This window comes from Armigeres subalbatus, chromosome 3 (assembly GCF_024139115.2).
Source record: "Armigeres subalbatus isolate Guangzhou_Male chromosome 3, GZ_Asu_2, whole genome shotgun sequence".
NCBI lineage: Eukaryota > Metazoa > Arthropoda > Insecta > Diptera > Culicidae > Armigeres > Armigeres subalbatus.
The window spans coordinates 327,489,887-327,504,894 of NC_085141.1; the positions used below are offsets into that span (position 1 = coordinate 327,489,887).

A 15,008-nucleotide genomic window follows, 5' to 3' on the forward strand; every position below is an offset into this window, starting at 1 on the left:
TGACTCCGGTTGCCCCTCACTAATACTGTTGTCATTTCGCGAAAAGCACGTGGTTTTGTTTTGAGCGGGAAAATTCTGCCAATTTTTTAACACGGCGGCTATCTTGACGTTTACCTTCGCAGTCGAGCCTGCGAGTGTAAGACCGCCGCTGCATTCTAGAAAAAGATAAGCGCGACAATAGATAGATAAGAAGCGGGCGCCGGTTAGTTGTAGTTGCTCTTTGGTATAGATTAAGGAAGTTTGTTATGGATTATTGTATATACCTACTGTTGAATAAAGAGAACTGCAGCAGCTGGCAGAAGTATCAGTCAGTAGCCTGCCATGGTGTAGAGAGGGAACTCTATTTGTTTGTTCTTTGTGAGGGGGCTTCCTTCCTATGGCCAACAGTTCTCGCTGGTGGCGATGAAGGCATTCTAGATGGCGGTCCATTGGTCTTCCACGTTGCCACCTTCCGGAATATCTACAGCACGCGTCTGGAGTTCTTCAACGAAGGACCGTTTCACCGTGGCATCTTCCAGTCGGCGTGTGTTGAATCGTCGTCCAAATTTTTCCTCGTCATTCCCCGTCGTCCAACTCTTTCCTCCTGCCGACGAATCCGCGCAATGCGCAGGCGTATTTCGCCGATGAGGAGGTGATGATCAGACGCGATATCGGCACTACGTTTATTCCGTACATCAAGAAGGCTCCGTTTCCATTTTCGGCTGATGCAGAAGTGGTCGATTGGATTTTCTGTAAAGCCATCACGGGAGACCCACGTGACCTTGTGAACCGATCGATGAGGGAAGAGAGATCCCCCGATCACAAAGTCGTTATTACCACAAAATTATGCGAACAGCTCTCCGTTTTCGCTCATTTCTCCGAGACATTGACATTGTGACATTGCGTCCCATAATGCGCTCATGGTTCGAGTTGTCGGATCCGATCTTCGCATTGGAGTCGCCCAAACAGATCTTGATATCACCCTTCGGAACAGATCTATGACGACATTGAGTTGACTGTAGAAGTTCTCTTTGTCTTGCAGATCGGCAGCATCGGTTGGCGCATGACATTGGATTATTTGGATAACATTGGATAAGGTTTCGGACCCGTGTTCTAAATCTGGCAACGGTTATCCTTTCACTTATAGCACAGACAAACAGACATAATACTCGTAAAATTTCCATCGTTCACTGATTTACTGGTCAATTCAAATAATCATTAGTTGGCTTATCGATCACTAATGGCGCGCGCATCGGATTTGCCCAACTAACAGAAATCAACAGATATCGTTAGCGTTTAAACGTCGATGAATTTGATGAGTGAATATTCAATGTGTTATGTCTGTTTGTCTGTGCTTATAGGTTCCCACTTCATAAGCGAAGTTCGAAGTATAGAAGTTCAACAGAGCCCACTGTCGAACCCCACCACATCCTAGGCAGACCCCAAAGGACGCACCGTCTCACTCTAGCTGATGTCAGAAGGACAACAGTGCCCAGGCTGCACTACCAGCTAAGTACGCAACCCTTAGCTGGCGGTCAATTGTCATCGGAAGACCCGTGGAAGCGTGAGTATTGGAACTTGTGAGGACCAGAGCTATGTTAGGCGCCGCTTCCCGGATGTCATTTCACCATTTCGCAGCCCGACTCACACGGTATACATTTTACACAAACCTGATTGTATGAAGAAGGCTCCGTTTCCATTTTCGGCTGATGCAGAAGTGGTCGATTGGATTTTCTGTAAAGCCATCACGGGAGACCCACGTGACCTTGTGAACCGATCGATGAGGGAAGAGAGATCCCCCGATCACAAAGTCGTTATTACCACAAAATTATGCGAACAGCTCTCCGTCTCCTGATGAAGAATTTCATTCGTGTAGTAAATAAGTTCTATGTGTCTTCTAATAGGAAAATTATATTCTCCAATTCATCAACGGATTACGTGCGTATCAAACTCATTTCCGACTTTCAACAGTACCTAATATTAGGTACTTTTTTTTTAACCGTGTTACTGCCATGCCAAGCATAGTTGTCCCATGTCGTTTTTTTTACGATACCATTCCCACTGTGTTGGCGGTGTGGCATTTGCTCAGACAAGTTATTTCTCAATCAGACATCATAGCTAGGCTTGTCAGTAACCTTCCTAGTTCTTAAATCAATTGATGGATTCTTTTGTTGGGCACCAGGGCAGCAAGAAGCTCGGCAAGAAGGCCATCAACCAAAAACGACATATGGAACAACTATGCTTGGGCCTTGTCACACACGTAGAATTTTTCCACAACCAATTGCGCTAATCATTACCTGACATTCACGTAGAGTCTACCTTATTCTCTCACAGATTCACATTTTAAGTGTAAATCACATAAGCCTTAGGTGAGTTTTCAGGTGAAACTCACTGGTGAGCTCACTGGTCACGTAAGTTTCACCTGAATTTTCTGAAGAAGTTGCAACTATTATTTATTTATTTATTTATCATCAGACTAAGGCCGGAGTGGCCTGTGCTGCACATAAAAGACTTCTCCATTCAGCTCGGTTCATGGCTGCACTTCGCCAACCACGCAGTCTGCGGAGGGTCCGCAAGTCGTCCTCCACCTGATCGATCCACCTTGCCCGCTGTGCACCTCGCCTTCTTGTTCCCGTCGGATCGTTGTCGAGAACCATTTTCACCGGATTACTGTCCGACATTCTGGCTACGTGCCCGGCCCACCGCAGTCGTCCGATTTTCGCGGTGTGAACGATGGATGGTTCTCCCAACAGCTGATGCAACTCGTGGTTCATTCGCCTCCTCCACGTACCGTCCGCCATCTGCACCCCACCATAGATGGTACGCAACACTTTCCTTTCGAAAACTCCCAGTGCGCGTTGGTCCTCCACGAGCATCGTCCAGGTCTCGTGTCCGTAGAGGACTACCGATCTAATGAGCGTTTTGTAGATTGTCAGTTTGGTACGGCGGCGAACTCTATTCGATCGAAGCGTCTTGCGGAGTCCAAAGTGTTGGAGAGCGCGCAACAGTGGACAACTAACGTACAGCGGACCGATAAAGCGAAGCGGGAACGTCGGAACGGAAGAAAGAAAACAACCACTCAGTTGGACTTTACACGAACGAATAACGATTCTGATTTATTTACATTTTCTATAAACAATAATAACTTCGATAACACAACAAGAGTCATGGTGTGTCTATATCGCCTATATTGCATAATCTCGATTGTGAGGGGTGAGGATTGCACGCTAAATTTATTTTCAACACCCCTCCTCAAGCCGACAACCCGAGCAGTACATCCAATAATCACAGATCGACTTGTAAATAGTCACTACACATTTCAATTCGAATACTTGATCTTCAAGTTCAAGGTAAAACTATTCAATAATCCTAAAAAGTCCTCCTGCAAAGCTCAATCTCAATCTTTTCCGTATTCCTTTTTTTTTTATTAAACTATCAGCCCCTCCTAGCCGTAAGCTTCGTCAATCCGCATTATCAAAAAAAATCTTCTCTTAGCACATTTCCGCCAACTACTGATTCTACATTCTTCGTCATCTTCCTTCTCCTGCTCATCTGGAGTACATGGCACTCTGTAGTACGATGATGCTCACCATTGCTGTACTCGCGTCAAATGGCTTACATCTAACACATACTGCCTCCCATTGTAGTGCGCGGCAGCCATCACCGCACCACATTTTGTGATTTTTGCTTCATTGCCGATGAAACTGACTTCCATACCCGCTCTCGCAACACGGTTCACAGAGAACAAATTACAGCTGAGATTGGGTACGAACAGCACATTTTTCGCTTCACATTTCTTTCTGACGTTTCCAACAGCTGAGTATACTACTACATCGCCACAGTATTCCGCTAACAACTTTTCACCGCTTGCTACTGCTATTTCTACCGGTCGCTCCAGACGCCGCATCGTGCTGAAGTACTTTCGGTCGTTTACCATATGGTCCGTCGCTCCAGAGTCTAAGAACCACTGCATTTTCACAATTTCTTCTTTTTCTTCTTTTGATGCCAGGAATGCCACATCCACACGATCCGACGAACGATTTTCTTCAACAGCTATGTCCGCTCTACGATGCTGGATTTTTCTGGTGTATTTATTTCTACCGTAATCACAATCACTCGGATCTGATCCCATAGACATATTCACATGGCATTCGGCTTGTTTGTGCCCAACTTTACCGCACCGAAAACACTTATACTTCCTCCAGCATTGTCTGCTAAACATGGCAACACCCTTATCATCGCCCCCAGGGGCCAGTAGATTTCTTTGTTTTATATCCACATCGATTAAACGCTTCTTTACAAACGCCATTGTAACACCGGTCGGAAGTGTTTCGATTGCAGTAACTACTGAATCAAACGACGGTGGCAGTGTCAACAATAAATGACAAACCGCGTCGGAGTCTTCTACAGCCGCACCACTTTCCTTCAACTCCCGAATCAACCGATCAAACTTCAGCAGGTGTTCCGACAAACTATCACTCGCATCCTCCACATACTTTAATGTGAGGAGCTGCTTCCGGATAAATAATTGTCCGGCAACACCGCGACGCTCAAACACCGCTTTTAGCGTGTCCCATATTTTCTTCGGTGTCGCACAGTCTTTCACAAGTTCAAGCTGGCTGTCAGCAATCGCCTGAATTATCACAGCTTTACACTTTTTCTCCGCGGCTCTTCGTTCCACCATTTTCTTTTTCTTCTCCGACTTTACACTAGCGGAATCGTCCGCCACCAATTTAAACTCGTCGATCTCACTCATCTCCCGGTGGAGGCAATCCAGCAAATCGAAAGTGTCGAGAATGGTTTCCATCCGGAACCTCCAGTTGTGGAAGCCGGATCCGTCGAACGCGGCGATTTTCACTTTATCGTCCATACCTGGGCCAATAACCTGTTGGAGAGCGCGCAACAGTGGACAACTAACGTACAGCGGACCGATAAAGCGAAGCGGGAACGTCGGAACGGAAGAAAGAAAACAACCACTCAGTTGGACTTTACACGAACGAATAACGATTCTGATTTATTTACATTTTCTATAAACAATAATAACTTCGATAACACAACAAGAGTCATGGTGTGTCTATATCGCCTATATTGCATAATCTCGATTGTGAGGGGTGAGAATTGCACGCTAAATTTATTTTCAACACAACCCGCATAATTAAAAACAACATGTTATATGGTCAGAATCATTATTACGATGTAAGATATAGCTTCACAGTTCACGTTGCGGTTATCGAATACTTTTCGATCGATTCAACCATAACTGCTCGACAACATAACTAAATGTCAACATATAACATGCTGTCTCTAAAATGTTCTTTATTTCCTGCATTATATGTCAACATTTTATCATACTGTTGAGCGAAAATTTTGCACGCGAAAACAGACGATTTTTTATGGTGACATAACTTAACAACCCATTCAACATATTGTTATTTGTCAAATAACCGTACCACAAACTATTAAAACTTTATATGAGATTGTTCATTTACAGTTGTCAACAGTAAAGGATACTGTTGTCGACCGCACGGGAAAATATCCATGTACAGTTTGTAATTATGCGGGAAAGTACGTACGATTTCCAGCCACTATGCATCTCCGAATTTCTCTGTTGTTATCGTTATCGGCGGTCACCAGTGAGCCCAAGTACACGAATTCTTCAACCACCTCGATTTCGTCACCACCGATAGAAACTCGTGGTGGGTGGCTCACATCGACCTCTCTTGAGACTCTTCCTATCATGTACTTCGTCTTCGACGTGTTGATGACTAGTCCAATCCGTATAGCTTCGCTTTTCATTCTGATGTAGGCTTCCTCCATCCTCTCAAAGTTACGTGCCATAATATCAATGTCGTCGGCGAAACCAAATAACTGGACGGACTTCGTGAAAATCGTACCACTCGTGTCAATCCCTGCCCTTCGTATTACTCCCTCCAAAGCGATGTTGAATAGCAGACACGAAAGTCCATCACCTTGCCGTAACCCTCTACGGGTTTCGAAGGGACTCGAGAATGCCTCTGAAACTCGAACTACGCACATCACCCGATCCATCGTCGCCTCGATCAACCGTATCAGTTTATCCGCAAATCCGTTTTCGTGCATTAGCTGCCATAGCTGGTCCCGATCGATTGTATCATATGCGGCTTTGAAGTCGATAAATAGATGATGTGTGGGCACGTTGTATTCGCGGCTATGAAGCCTACTATGAAGCCGGTTCCCAGCTCGTTGGTGGTGCCACAGCTTTGGTAGAAGGTAGCCGCTCGATGCCCGCTTCCCAGCTCGTTGGTGGTGCCACAGCTTTGGTAGAAGGTAGCCGCTCGATGCCCGCTTTTCAACACTTTCTGTCCTGTCCAGCAGATTTCCTGCAGCGCTACGACATCGAAGTTGCGGGGATGTAATTCATCGTAGATTATCCTATCGCAACCTGTGAAGCCTAGCGACTTGCAGTTCCATGTTCCAAGCTTCCAATCGTGATCCTTTATTCGTCGCCTAGGTCGTTGCCGATTGTATCGAGTCGTATTATCTTCTATGTCGTTCGTAATAGTTGTTTTTAAAGGCGGCTTATTGGGCCTGCGCAAACCTCCTGTCTCGTCGGAGGGCCGTCGTGTCAGGGCTGTTTAGCGTCCCACCTAACACCAGGACTTGGGCTTGTGCGCTTTGAGCGGCACACGGTCGCTTTGGCGGAGCCTACTTGCGGATACATGCAGCTTTTCATAGAGGTTTAACAGGGCCCACTGTCAAACCCCACCACATCCTAGGCAGACGCCACAACTCGCAGATGGCCTGGGGAGGGATCGTCAAGCCCTTGGACATAGTCCCTGTTGCAACTATGCACTGCCAAAAAAAAATCTATATATAAGATATACATAGTTCGCGTGGAGAATGGTTATGTGTGCGCTGATATGCATCATAAGTTAAATTTATGGATTTTTGCCAATAAATATGTGTGGATTTTTAGTAGTGTGTTTTCACGTAAAATGTACCAGAATTTTCAGGTGGAAACAACATGCAGATTATTTTGCGTGTACAGTATACCCCCGCTGATCCGACAAATGTATGGCCAGGACTATCGGGGTTTCTCTCGGTAATCCGACTGTCCAATCCATACAAATGAACCAAAACAAAATCACAGCACAAATTTGAAAACTGACAGCATGATGTGTTTAAATGGGTGTTGATACTTTTTAATCCGGAAAATTCCGAATTAGCGAGATCCGGACTAACGAGTCGTCGGACTAGCGAGGTCCGGATAAGCGGGAGGATACTGTACATGTATGAGCTGTGGAATCCTTAATCCGCTTCAATCATCCGGCATTTTTTCAATGATTACGTTTTAGATGTAGGCATTTGTTGAATGTTACGCAAGATTTGTTAGACCTTTGTCAGACAAATAAATTGACATTTTCCATTATTTATTTTGATTGTTAAAATTACTTCCAGTGCAAAATTTGTGGAACATGTTTTCTGCAAAACGTCAACGGAGATGTTTGTAAACGAAAACAGCTGATGGGTCTGCGCGGTCTGCGTCTTGCAGGCAACTCTCGTTGGTTCGTTTTAGTTTTTGTTTAGCCTAAACGTTTACTTGTGCAAAATTCTAGCCAAAAATGTCCCTATTTCCTGCTTATTCCACGGACTCCATTAGTGTTTCGCAAGGTAAGTCATCCAAATTAGCAGAAATTCGATGCCTTTTTGAAAATAATAAACCTAACTACCTACTTTTCTTCCGTTCCAGTGCCGGTTAAACCCACTGACCTTGCATGGCTGACAAATCAAAGTTTTATCGCGATTCCCAGCACCGCCCCGGCTGAGGAAGACTCGGAGGTGTCGGAACTGGAAGAGAGCAAACCTTCCAGCAGCCATCAACGGAAGCGAAAAAAGAAAAAGAAACACCACAAGAAGGGTGGAAAGCGACACCGGAAGCACTCCAGCAGTGGTAGCGATTCGGAAGTGACGAATCGTGACGAGCAGAAAAAAGTGGAATCTCCGCCGATGAGTGTATCGGAGCTGGAGTACTACACAGATGTAGATGCGCTGAAAATTTATCTGACGGTAGAGACACTTCACAGACCGGCTTGTCCCAAGTATAAATTGGGTCCGTACAGATTTCCGCAAACGGGACGAGGTGCGTTGAAAAAAAGGAACAATGCCCAACGGTATTTTAGGTACTTTAGGAAGTGGAAGGAGGTTTCGAGTGAGAACAAGGTGGGGGGACAAGCGATCGATAAGGAGATGCAACTGGAGAAAGCGGCTAGGAGTGATTCATCGGTGGATAAGTGGATTGAGTATTACCAGTACAAAAAGGAACATCCGATGCACTTTGACAGCTACCAGAACCATAAGGCCGAGTTGGCAATTGTGGAAAGGGCTATGCAGCGGCACCCGGATGACGAGCTGTTGATGGAATTATATCTTGAGGGTATCGTGAAGGTTTATCCGACCGATGAAGTGCTGGAATTGATTCAGAAGCAGATTAAGATGGATAATACGAATGTTCAGCTGTGGGATGCGCTGATTGCTAATAAGCAGTCGTCGATGGCGCAGTGCATTGTGCCGAATGTGCTTAAATTGTACGAGAAAAGTATCCGGTCTTTGTTCCTGGCGAAGAGAAGCGATGAGGTGATGTTGAAGTTCTTCAAGAAGTGTGCGATTTTCTGCAGGCAAGCCGGACTGTGGGAGCAATTTTTCGCATTGATTCAGTTAACTGTTAGCCTGAATGTGAGTGCAAACTTTGCAAGTGGGAAGCATTTGTTCGTATCGCCCGATCAGTACAGCCAGTTGATTGAATATGAGGAGCTGATTTTGAAGTCCGGTCTTCCGATGAACGAAATTTGGCTTAGGATTGAAAAGTTGCGAAGTGCCTTCCACTTTTTGCCGTTTCAAGGATCTCAAATGTGCAGCGACCCCCAACGGATGGTTTTGCAGGAAGATATTGTGGGATTCGTCTATCCGCTGATCAATAGGGAGTATTCTTTTGATCTTGTGATTCTGGTTCTAAAATTGATGAAATATCCATTCGAAAGTAATGCTTTTGAGAGGTGTTCGTTTTTTAAAGCCGAGTCATACGAATCGGATCATCCAGAACAGATTTTATCGCTATTTTTAAATTTGACCAGAGACAAGAAGAAAGATTCGATTATTTTGAATCTGATCAAAGAATTGACCACACCTCCGTCCTTCATTAACACAAACCTGGCTTTCGAATCGTATTTGGATGTGTTGCGAGAATTTCTGGTCTCAGCCGCGGAGCACTTCTCTGATGTAAAAAATGTTATTCTTCTGCTTCTTTACTTGAGGTTGGAACGGATTCTTTTGGTCTTTGACAGAAACACAAGCCCGCTAGATGATCAACGTAAGAAAGCAACTCGGACACGTGTCAAAAATCTACTGAAGAGAAGCAAATATCAGAACAATTTGAATTTCTACATAGAGTACGGATTGATCGAATACGAAATGGAAGGATTAGGGCCCAGTTGTCTTAAAATTTTCAACACTTCAGTACAGGTCTTCTGTGGACAGGACGACAAATTGCATGACAACGATCTCTATGGCTTGGTTGTAAGATTTGTCGAGATTCTTCTAAAGGAAGGCAAAATGAAACAAGCGATTGGGGTTCTGACCAAACTTGCTTTGAATCCTACAACAATTAGCTTCGAATCGACGGAAAATGTCTCAGATCCATCTAAACTGTTGGCTCTCCAAAAATTGAACGACCGCGTTAGTCAGTACCTGTCTGAGGATTTCCATGCAGAGAACATGCCAGTGGAGCAGTACTTCATCACAAGCCCGTTAACTAACAGCATTTATGCATATCTGTACTATCTCGCCCTGATCAAGTCGAAAGCGGAAACGGTCAAACGGATCGATGGGCTACTCTTCCACTTCAACGACCAAGACAACCCGATGCATCGCTTTATTCGGGAGCAAATTTACGAAATCTATCTAAAAGTCCTGGAGTTCCGCTTGGAAGAATTCACCACCGATTGTTTCCTTCAGGTCGTCGATCGGGTCCTACATGAATATCCGGAGAACCTGACCACCATTCGAATGTGCACCTTCTCGGAGTCCCTATCGTGGTTCCAGATCCGCACCATTCTTGGAAAGCACTTGACCGTTAAATCTGTCCTCTTGATGGTCACAGCGGCTCGCATCCGCAGTCTCTATGCCGCTACCCATCCGGGGGAGCTGGAAAACAGCAGCGACGATCAGGTCTACAAACGAAGAATCTTGAACCTACTCAAACATTCGCTACGCAGGGACTCGCCTCTACGGCAGAACGCTCTTCTCTGGCGGTTGTACCTTCGGGAGCTGTTTGACCAACCGTCTTCTCTTCAGGCCGGAGACAACGCACTAGAACAATGCAAGCGGACACTTTACCTGGCCCTGGAGGCCTGCCCTTGGAACAAAATGCTATATTTGGATGGTGCGTTCTTCGCTCCACAGGAACTGTCTCAGCTGCTGGATTTGCTGATGGAGAAACAACTGCGGATACACGCCGTACCGGAGGAATTAGAAATACTTCGGAACGAATGAAAGTTTTATTGGTTAGGTAATAAACAGATTGTGAATATTGAAATTCATTTTTTTTATTCATTTCCCTACTTCAAGCAGTTTCAAAACGTAACTGAATTACAAAACTATTATATTCCTTTAGAGCAAAAACTTCGTTTAAATGCACTTATCTATCAACCAAATAAAAAGGGATCAAATGGCACTTACATGGGTGATCATCATAATTGGGTCGGGGTGAACTCTGGATTCCAGAATCCGGGAGGAGTTTCGTGCAGTTGCGCCAGTCGACACTCGCGGCAACTTTGAGGTAGCTTTGTGCGAGCAAAATCCGCCGTATGACCACAGTTTAGCAAATACTGTAACTGTTTCGTACAGTTCGAACAGCGACGCTCATTTGACACTGCCTGAGGCCCCGAGGACTTCATAAACATTTTAAAATCAGTCTTCATGGGGAAGAGTTCTACCTTTTTGACATCACGCTTTGATGGCCCCATAACATTGAGTACCGAAAGACGGGCAGTGTCCTCTTTGCGGGTTTCCTCCCTAATGGCATCCATGAACAAATCCTTTTTGTTCGGCTGAGACTCTTCGATCGTGATGATGTCCTGTGAGGGCGGTTTGACGAATAGCACACTACTTGTGTCGGAACTCTGCGTGTCCACTGCCGGCTTTGGGGCAAAAAGCGATACCGTTTTCTGAGTCGTGGGTTCGGTTTTGATGCGAGGTGTAGGGACCGCAGGTCGAACCAACTGTTTCGGTCGAGTCAGATCCTTTTCCGCTTCCGAGAAATAGGTTTGATCGATGTCAAAGTCCTCGTCGTCAGTTGTGTTCGTCTTCGCTACCGGAGGAGCGACAAATGTTGATTGTTCTTTTTTCTTGGCACTTTTTGAAAACCGCGAACCGCTGAGGGTCGTTACGGAGGTTGGACTCGGCACTACAAATTCCTCAAAATAGGTCTCATCATCATCAGCCAACGACTTGTTCAAAGAATCCGGAAATTTTAGTTTCGTTTGTCTCATGCGGGTCCGATTGAGTAGCGACTCATCTTTCTTGAAACTGCTGGTCGGTGTTTTTCGCAACATGGAATCACTCTTTCCGATAGTTCCCGGAGCGGGTTTCTTCGCTGTCCATTTTGCCAGTGGTGGAGCTACGTTTTCTTGCTCCAACCTACTCATGTTATGCTTTGGAGTGGTTTTTTGTCGCATCGGAAGCATCTCTGCCTGTTTACTCGTCTCTGGGGATGTTTCAAAGCTGCTTGAGAATCGACTTAACGATAGAATACTTTTTTTCTTCTTTTTATCCCTGACCTCTGTCTTACTCTCATCCTTATTGGGAAATAGTTCTGCCTTAACCGAGTTTTTGTTAGGCGCTGTTACTGCGGCATTCTCATCCTGCCTTTTAACGGGTGACAATGGATCACGTACGGTGGGACTCTGAGTCAGTGCAAAGAACGAATCCTCAGTATCGGGCAGTTCTATATTTTGATCCAGAATAGATGCCGATACCTCAGGGTCACTACGGTTACGTGGTGTCACCTCCTGCCGGACTATCATCATCGTTGATGACGGCGAATCGAAAGATTGCGCCTTGCGACGTTTTTGCGGCGACGGAGATGAATCTTTCTTGGGTTGCGATTTTAGCAATTGAAGAATTTTATTGTAATTTGTGTCCATCTCGGACATAAGCATTTGCATACCTTAAACGGTATAATGATAGGATATCAAGGAAATATATTGAGAATTTCGTTGGCAAACTTACAGAGAACGGTTTCAATCACATTGTCGAACATCTGTCGGAACTTTTGGCGGCCGTTTTGAAAGTCTTCACATTTTTCGATTAAAATATCGTAGTCATACATTTTCACCTGGCTATCACCGCATCACACAAACGAAATAATTTTGTTCCTAATGGATTAATAGTAAATCAAAATTAATCGCACAAAACAATATCAAAATTAAAAAAAAATTGTTCCGCGATCTGACAGATTGAACTCAAAGCGCTTTTTTAAGGTTTTTAAGTTTTATTTATTTGTGGAACACGTTTTACACGCTTATTGAAGCATACACTAATCATACACTAATATCACTAATATACAAATCAAGATTTTTTTTTCGGTTATTTATTCAAAAGGACGTATATGATTTTGTGATCGAAGATTCAAACCTGTTCAAACATCGATTTGTCCAATCTGATGGCACTCCAACCCAAACCAACACCACCAACAGGTAGCCGACGACCTTTACAATTTACTCATTTCGAGTCCGAGAAAAACGATGTTGCGGAGCATTTTTGTTTTGTTTGAAAATGTTTGAAGCATTTATGTTTAAAATATGGGAAAGAAGAGAGGTCTTTTTTTATGTCTTTATTATCGAGACTTTCAGCCCAAGGCAGGTCTATTTGCTATAATAGATAGGAATGCATAATATTGCATTACATCCCAGGTAAAGCCTGATTTACAGTTCGGAAAACGTGTTCCGGAATTTGGTCTCCCATGTAATTTAAATAGGAGCGGGATTTGCATTTCCCATGACAGGAGAAGAAGTATCTACACGAAAACATAATTTCCCGAAGTGTAAACCCAATCGCGGGAAAAGTGTACGGGTTAAAATCCCATCTCTATATTTTAAGTCTTATTAGCACTGTTGACAGGGTTTTATTGCGACTATAAAGCCGGAATAAAGTCGATTTTAACGGCTTAATGGTTACTTGGCGGGCTACGAATTGGTGAGTTGACATCCGGGAAAGAGCGCCTAACATAGCTCTGGTCCTCACAACTTCCAATACTCACGCTTCCACGGGTCTTCCGATGACAATTGCCCGCCAGCTAAGGGTTGCGTACTTAGCTGGTAGTGTAGTCTGGGCACTGTTGTCCTTTTGACATCAGCTACACAGAGTGAGAGGGTGCGTCCTGTGGGGTCTGCCTAGGATGTAGTGGGGTTCGACAGTGGGCTCTGTTGAACTTCTATAAAAAGCTGCATGTGTCCTCAAGCAGGCCCTATCAAAGCGACCGTGTGCCGCTCAAAGCGCACTAGCATAGTCCTGGGGTTGGGTGTGACTTTAAATAAATTTGACCCGACTGATCATCTGTTCACGTCTGTTCACCAAGGAGGTGCGGCTCCAACAGCGTCTGTTCTGGCATCCAGCGGCTGAGTATGAAATGCTATTTCCCGGAAGCTGTACCTAAGATGGCAGCCCCATCCCGGTGGATAGGGAACCTTGGGCCAACAACCTACTGTTCCCGAAACATCAATTTGTTCGAGAATCCGATAATGTAAGAATACGGACTGATTTTACGGCGACGACTCTTAGCGTGAAACAACGGACACGAATAGGAACATGGAACGTTTTAACCCTAGCCCAGCAGGGTAAATTGGCACAACTTGCCAAAATTTGGAGAACACAGAACGCCGTCGGGATAAGTTCTGCTATACTCTTGTTTACGAGGTGAACACGCTCCCCGGCATCGCGGAGTTTCCTTCCTACTAAGCGCTCAGGCACACTCTGCGGTTATGAAGTGGGAACCTATAAGCCGAAGGGTGATATCAAGATCTGTTTGGGCGACTTCAATGCGAAGATCGGATCCGACAATTCGAACCATGAGCGCATTATGGGACGCCATGGTCTCGGAGAAATGAGCGAAAACGGAGAGCTGTTCGCAGAATTTTGTGGTAATAACGACATGGTGATCGGGGGATCACTCTTCCCTCATCGACCGGTTCACAAGGTCAGGTGGGTCTCCCGTGACGGCTTTACAGAAAATCAAATCGACCACATCTGCATCAGCCGAAAATGGAAACGGAGCCTTCTTGATGTACGGAATAAACGTAGTGCCGATATCGCGTCTGATCATCATCATGAGGAGAGAGTTGGACGACGGTTCAACATACGCCGACTGGAAAATGCCACGGTGAAACGGTTCTTCGTTGAAGAATTCCTGACGCGTGCTGCAGATATTCCGGAATGTGGCATCGTGGAAGACCAATGGACCGCCAACAAGAATGCCTTCATCGCCACCATCGAGAACAATCTGGGCGAACTGCGCACCCAGAGAAAACAATGTATCACCGATGAGACCTGGAGGAAGATAGAGGAGTGAAGAGACCCGGATAAAAAATATCATTAAAATATCATAAATTTTATTGTTACAACACCATTTAAAACATACTTTTTACCATTGAATATAATGGAATTTTGACAATAAAATCACATGAGAAATAATGGTTTTCCACGATAAAATGAATGGTAAATGGAACTTTTACAATAAAAAGGGGGGGTTGTTATGTATCTTTACAATAAAAAAATCGAAAATTTTCCATACAAAATTTTGAGCAAAACAATTGATTTTACGGTTCTTCAATGGGATGATTTCGAGCGAGAAAATAATAGAAAACATTGTGTTTCAAATGTTTTCAATTGCTGTTTCTATTGTTTTACAATAGAAATACAACAGGATTTAGAATACATTATACTCCAACATTACAATAAAAATACAATACAATTATTTGTTTTACAAATTATTTTAT

At 44.5% G+C, this 15,008-nt stretch overlaps 2 protein-coding genes across 2 annotated transcripts; one reads left to right on the top strand and one right to left on the bottom strand.

Annotated features, from left to right (window-relative positions):
- The first annotated feature begins 7,446 nt into the window (after positions 1-7,446).
- On the top strand, positions 7,447-10,506 carry LOC134225578 (nuclear exosome regulator NRDE2). The gene is made up of 2 exons (XM_062705762.1): positions 7,447-7,629; positions 7,709-10,506. Exons 1-2 carry the CDS (start codon positions 7,581-7,583, stop codon positions 10,504-10,506), a joined length of 2,847 nt encoding a protein of 948 aa, XP_062561746.1. The 5' UTR covers positions 7,447-7,580.
- A 28-nt stretch (positions 10,507-10,534) lies between these two features.
- On the bottom strand, positions 10,535-12,494 carry LOC134225579 (uncharacterized). Its single transcript, XM_062705763.1, has 2 exons — positions 12,244-12,494; positions 10,535-12,181 (listed from the first exon to the last, which is right to left on the bottom strand). The coding sequence occupies exons 1-2, from the start codon at positions 12,341-12,343 to the stop codon at positions 10,704-10,706; spliced, it is 1,578 nt and encodes a 525-aa protein (XP_062561747.1). The 5' UTR covers positions 12,344-12,494; the 3' UTR covers positions 10,535-10,703.
- Between the last annotated feature and the right edge of the window lie 2,514 nt (positions 12,495-15,008).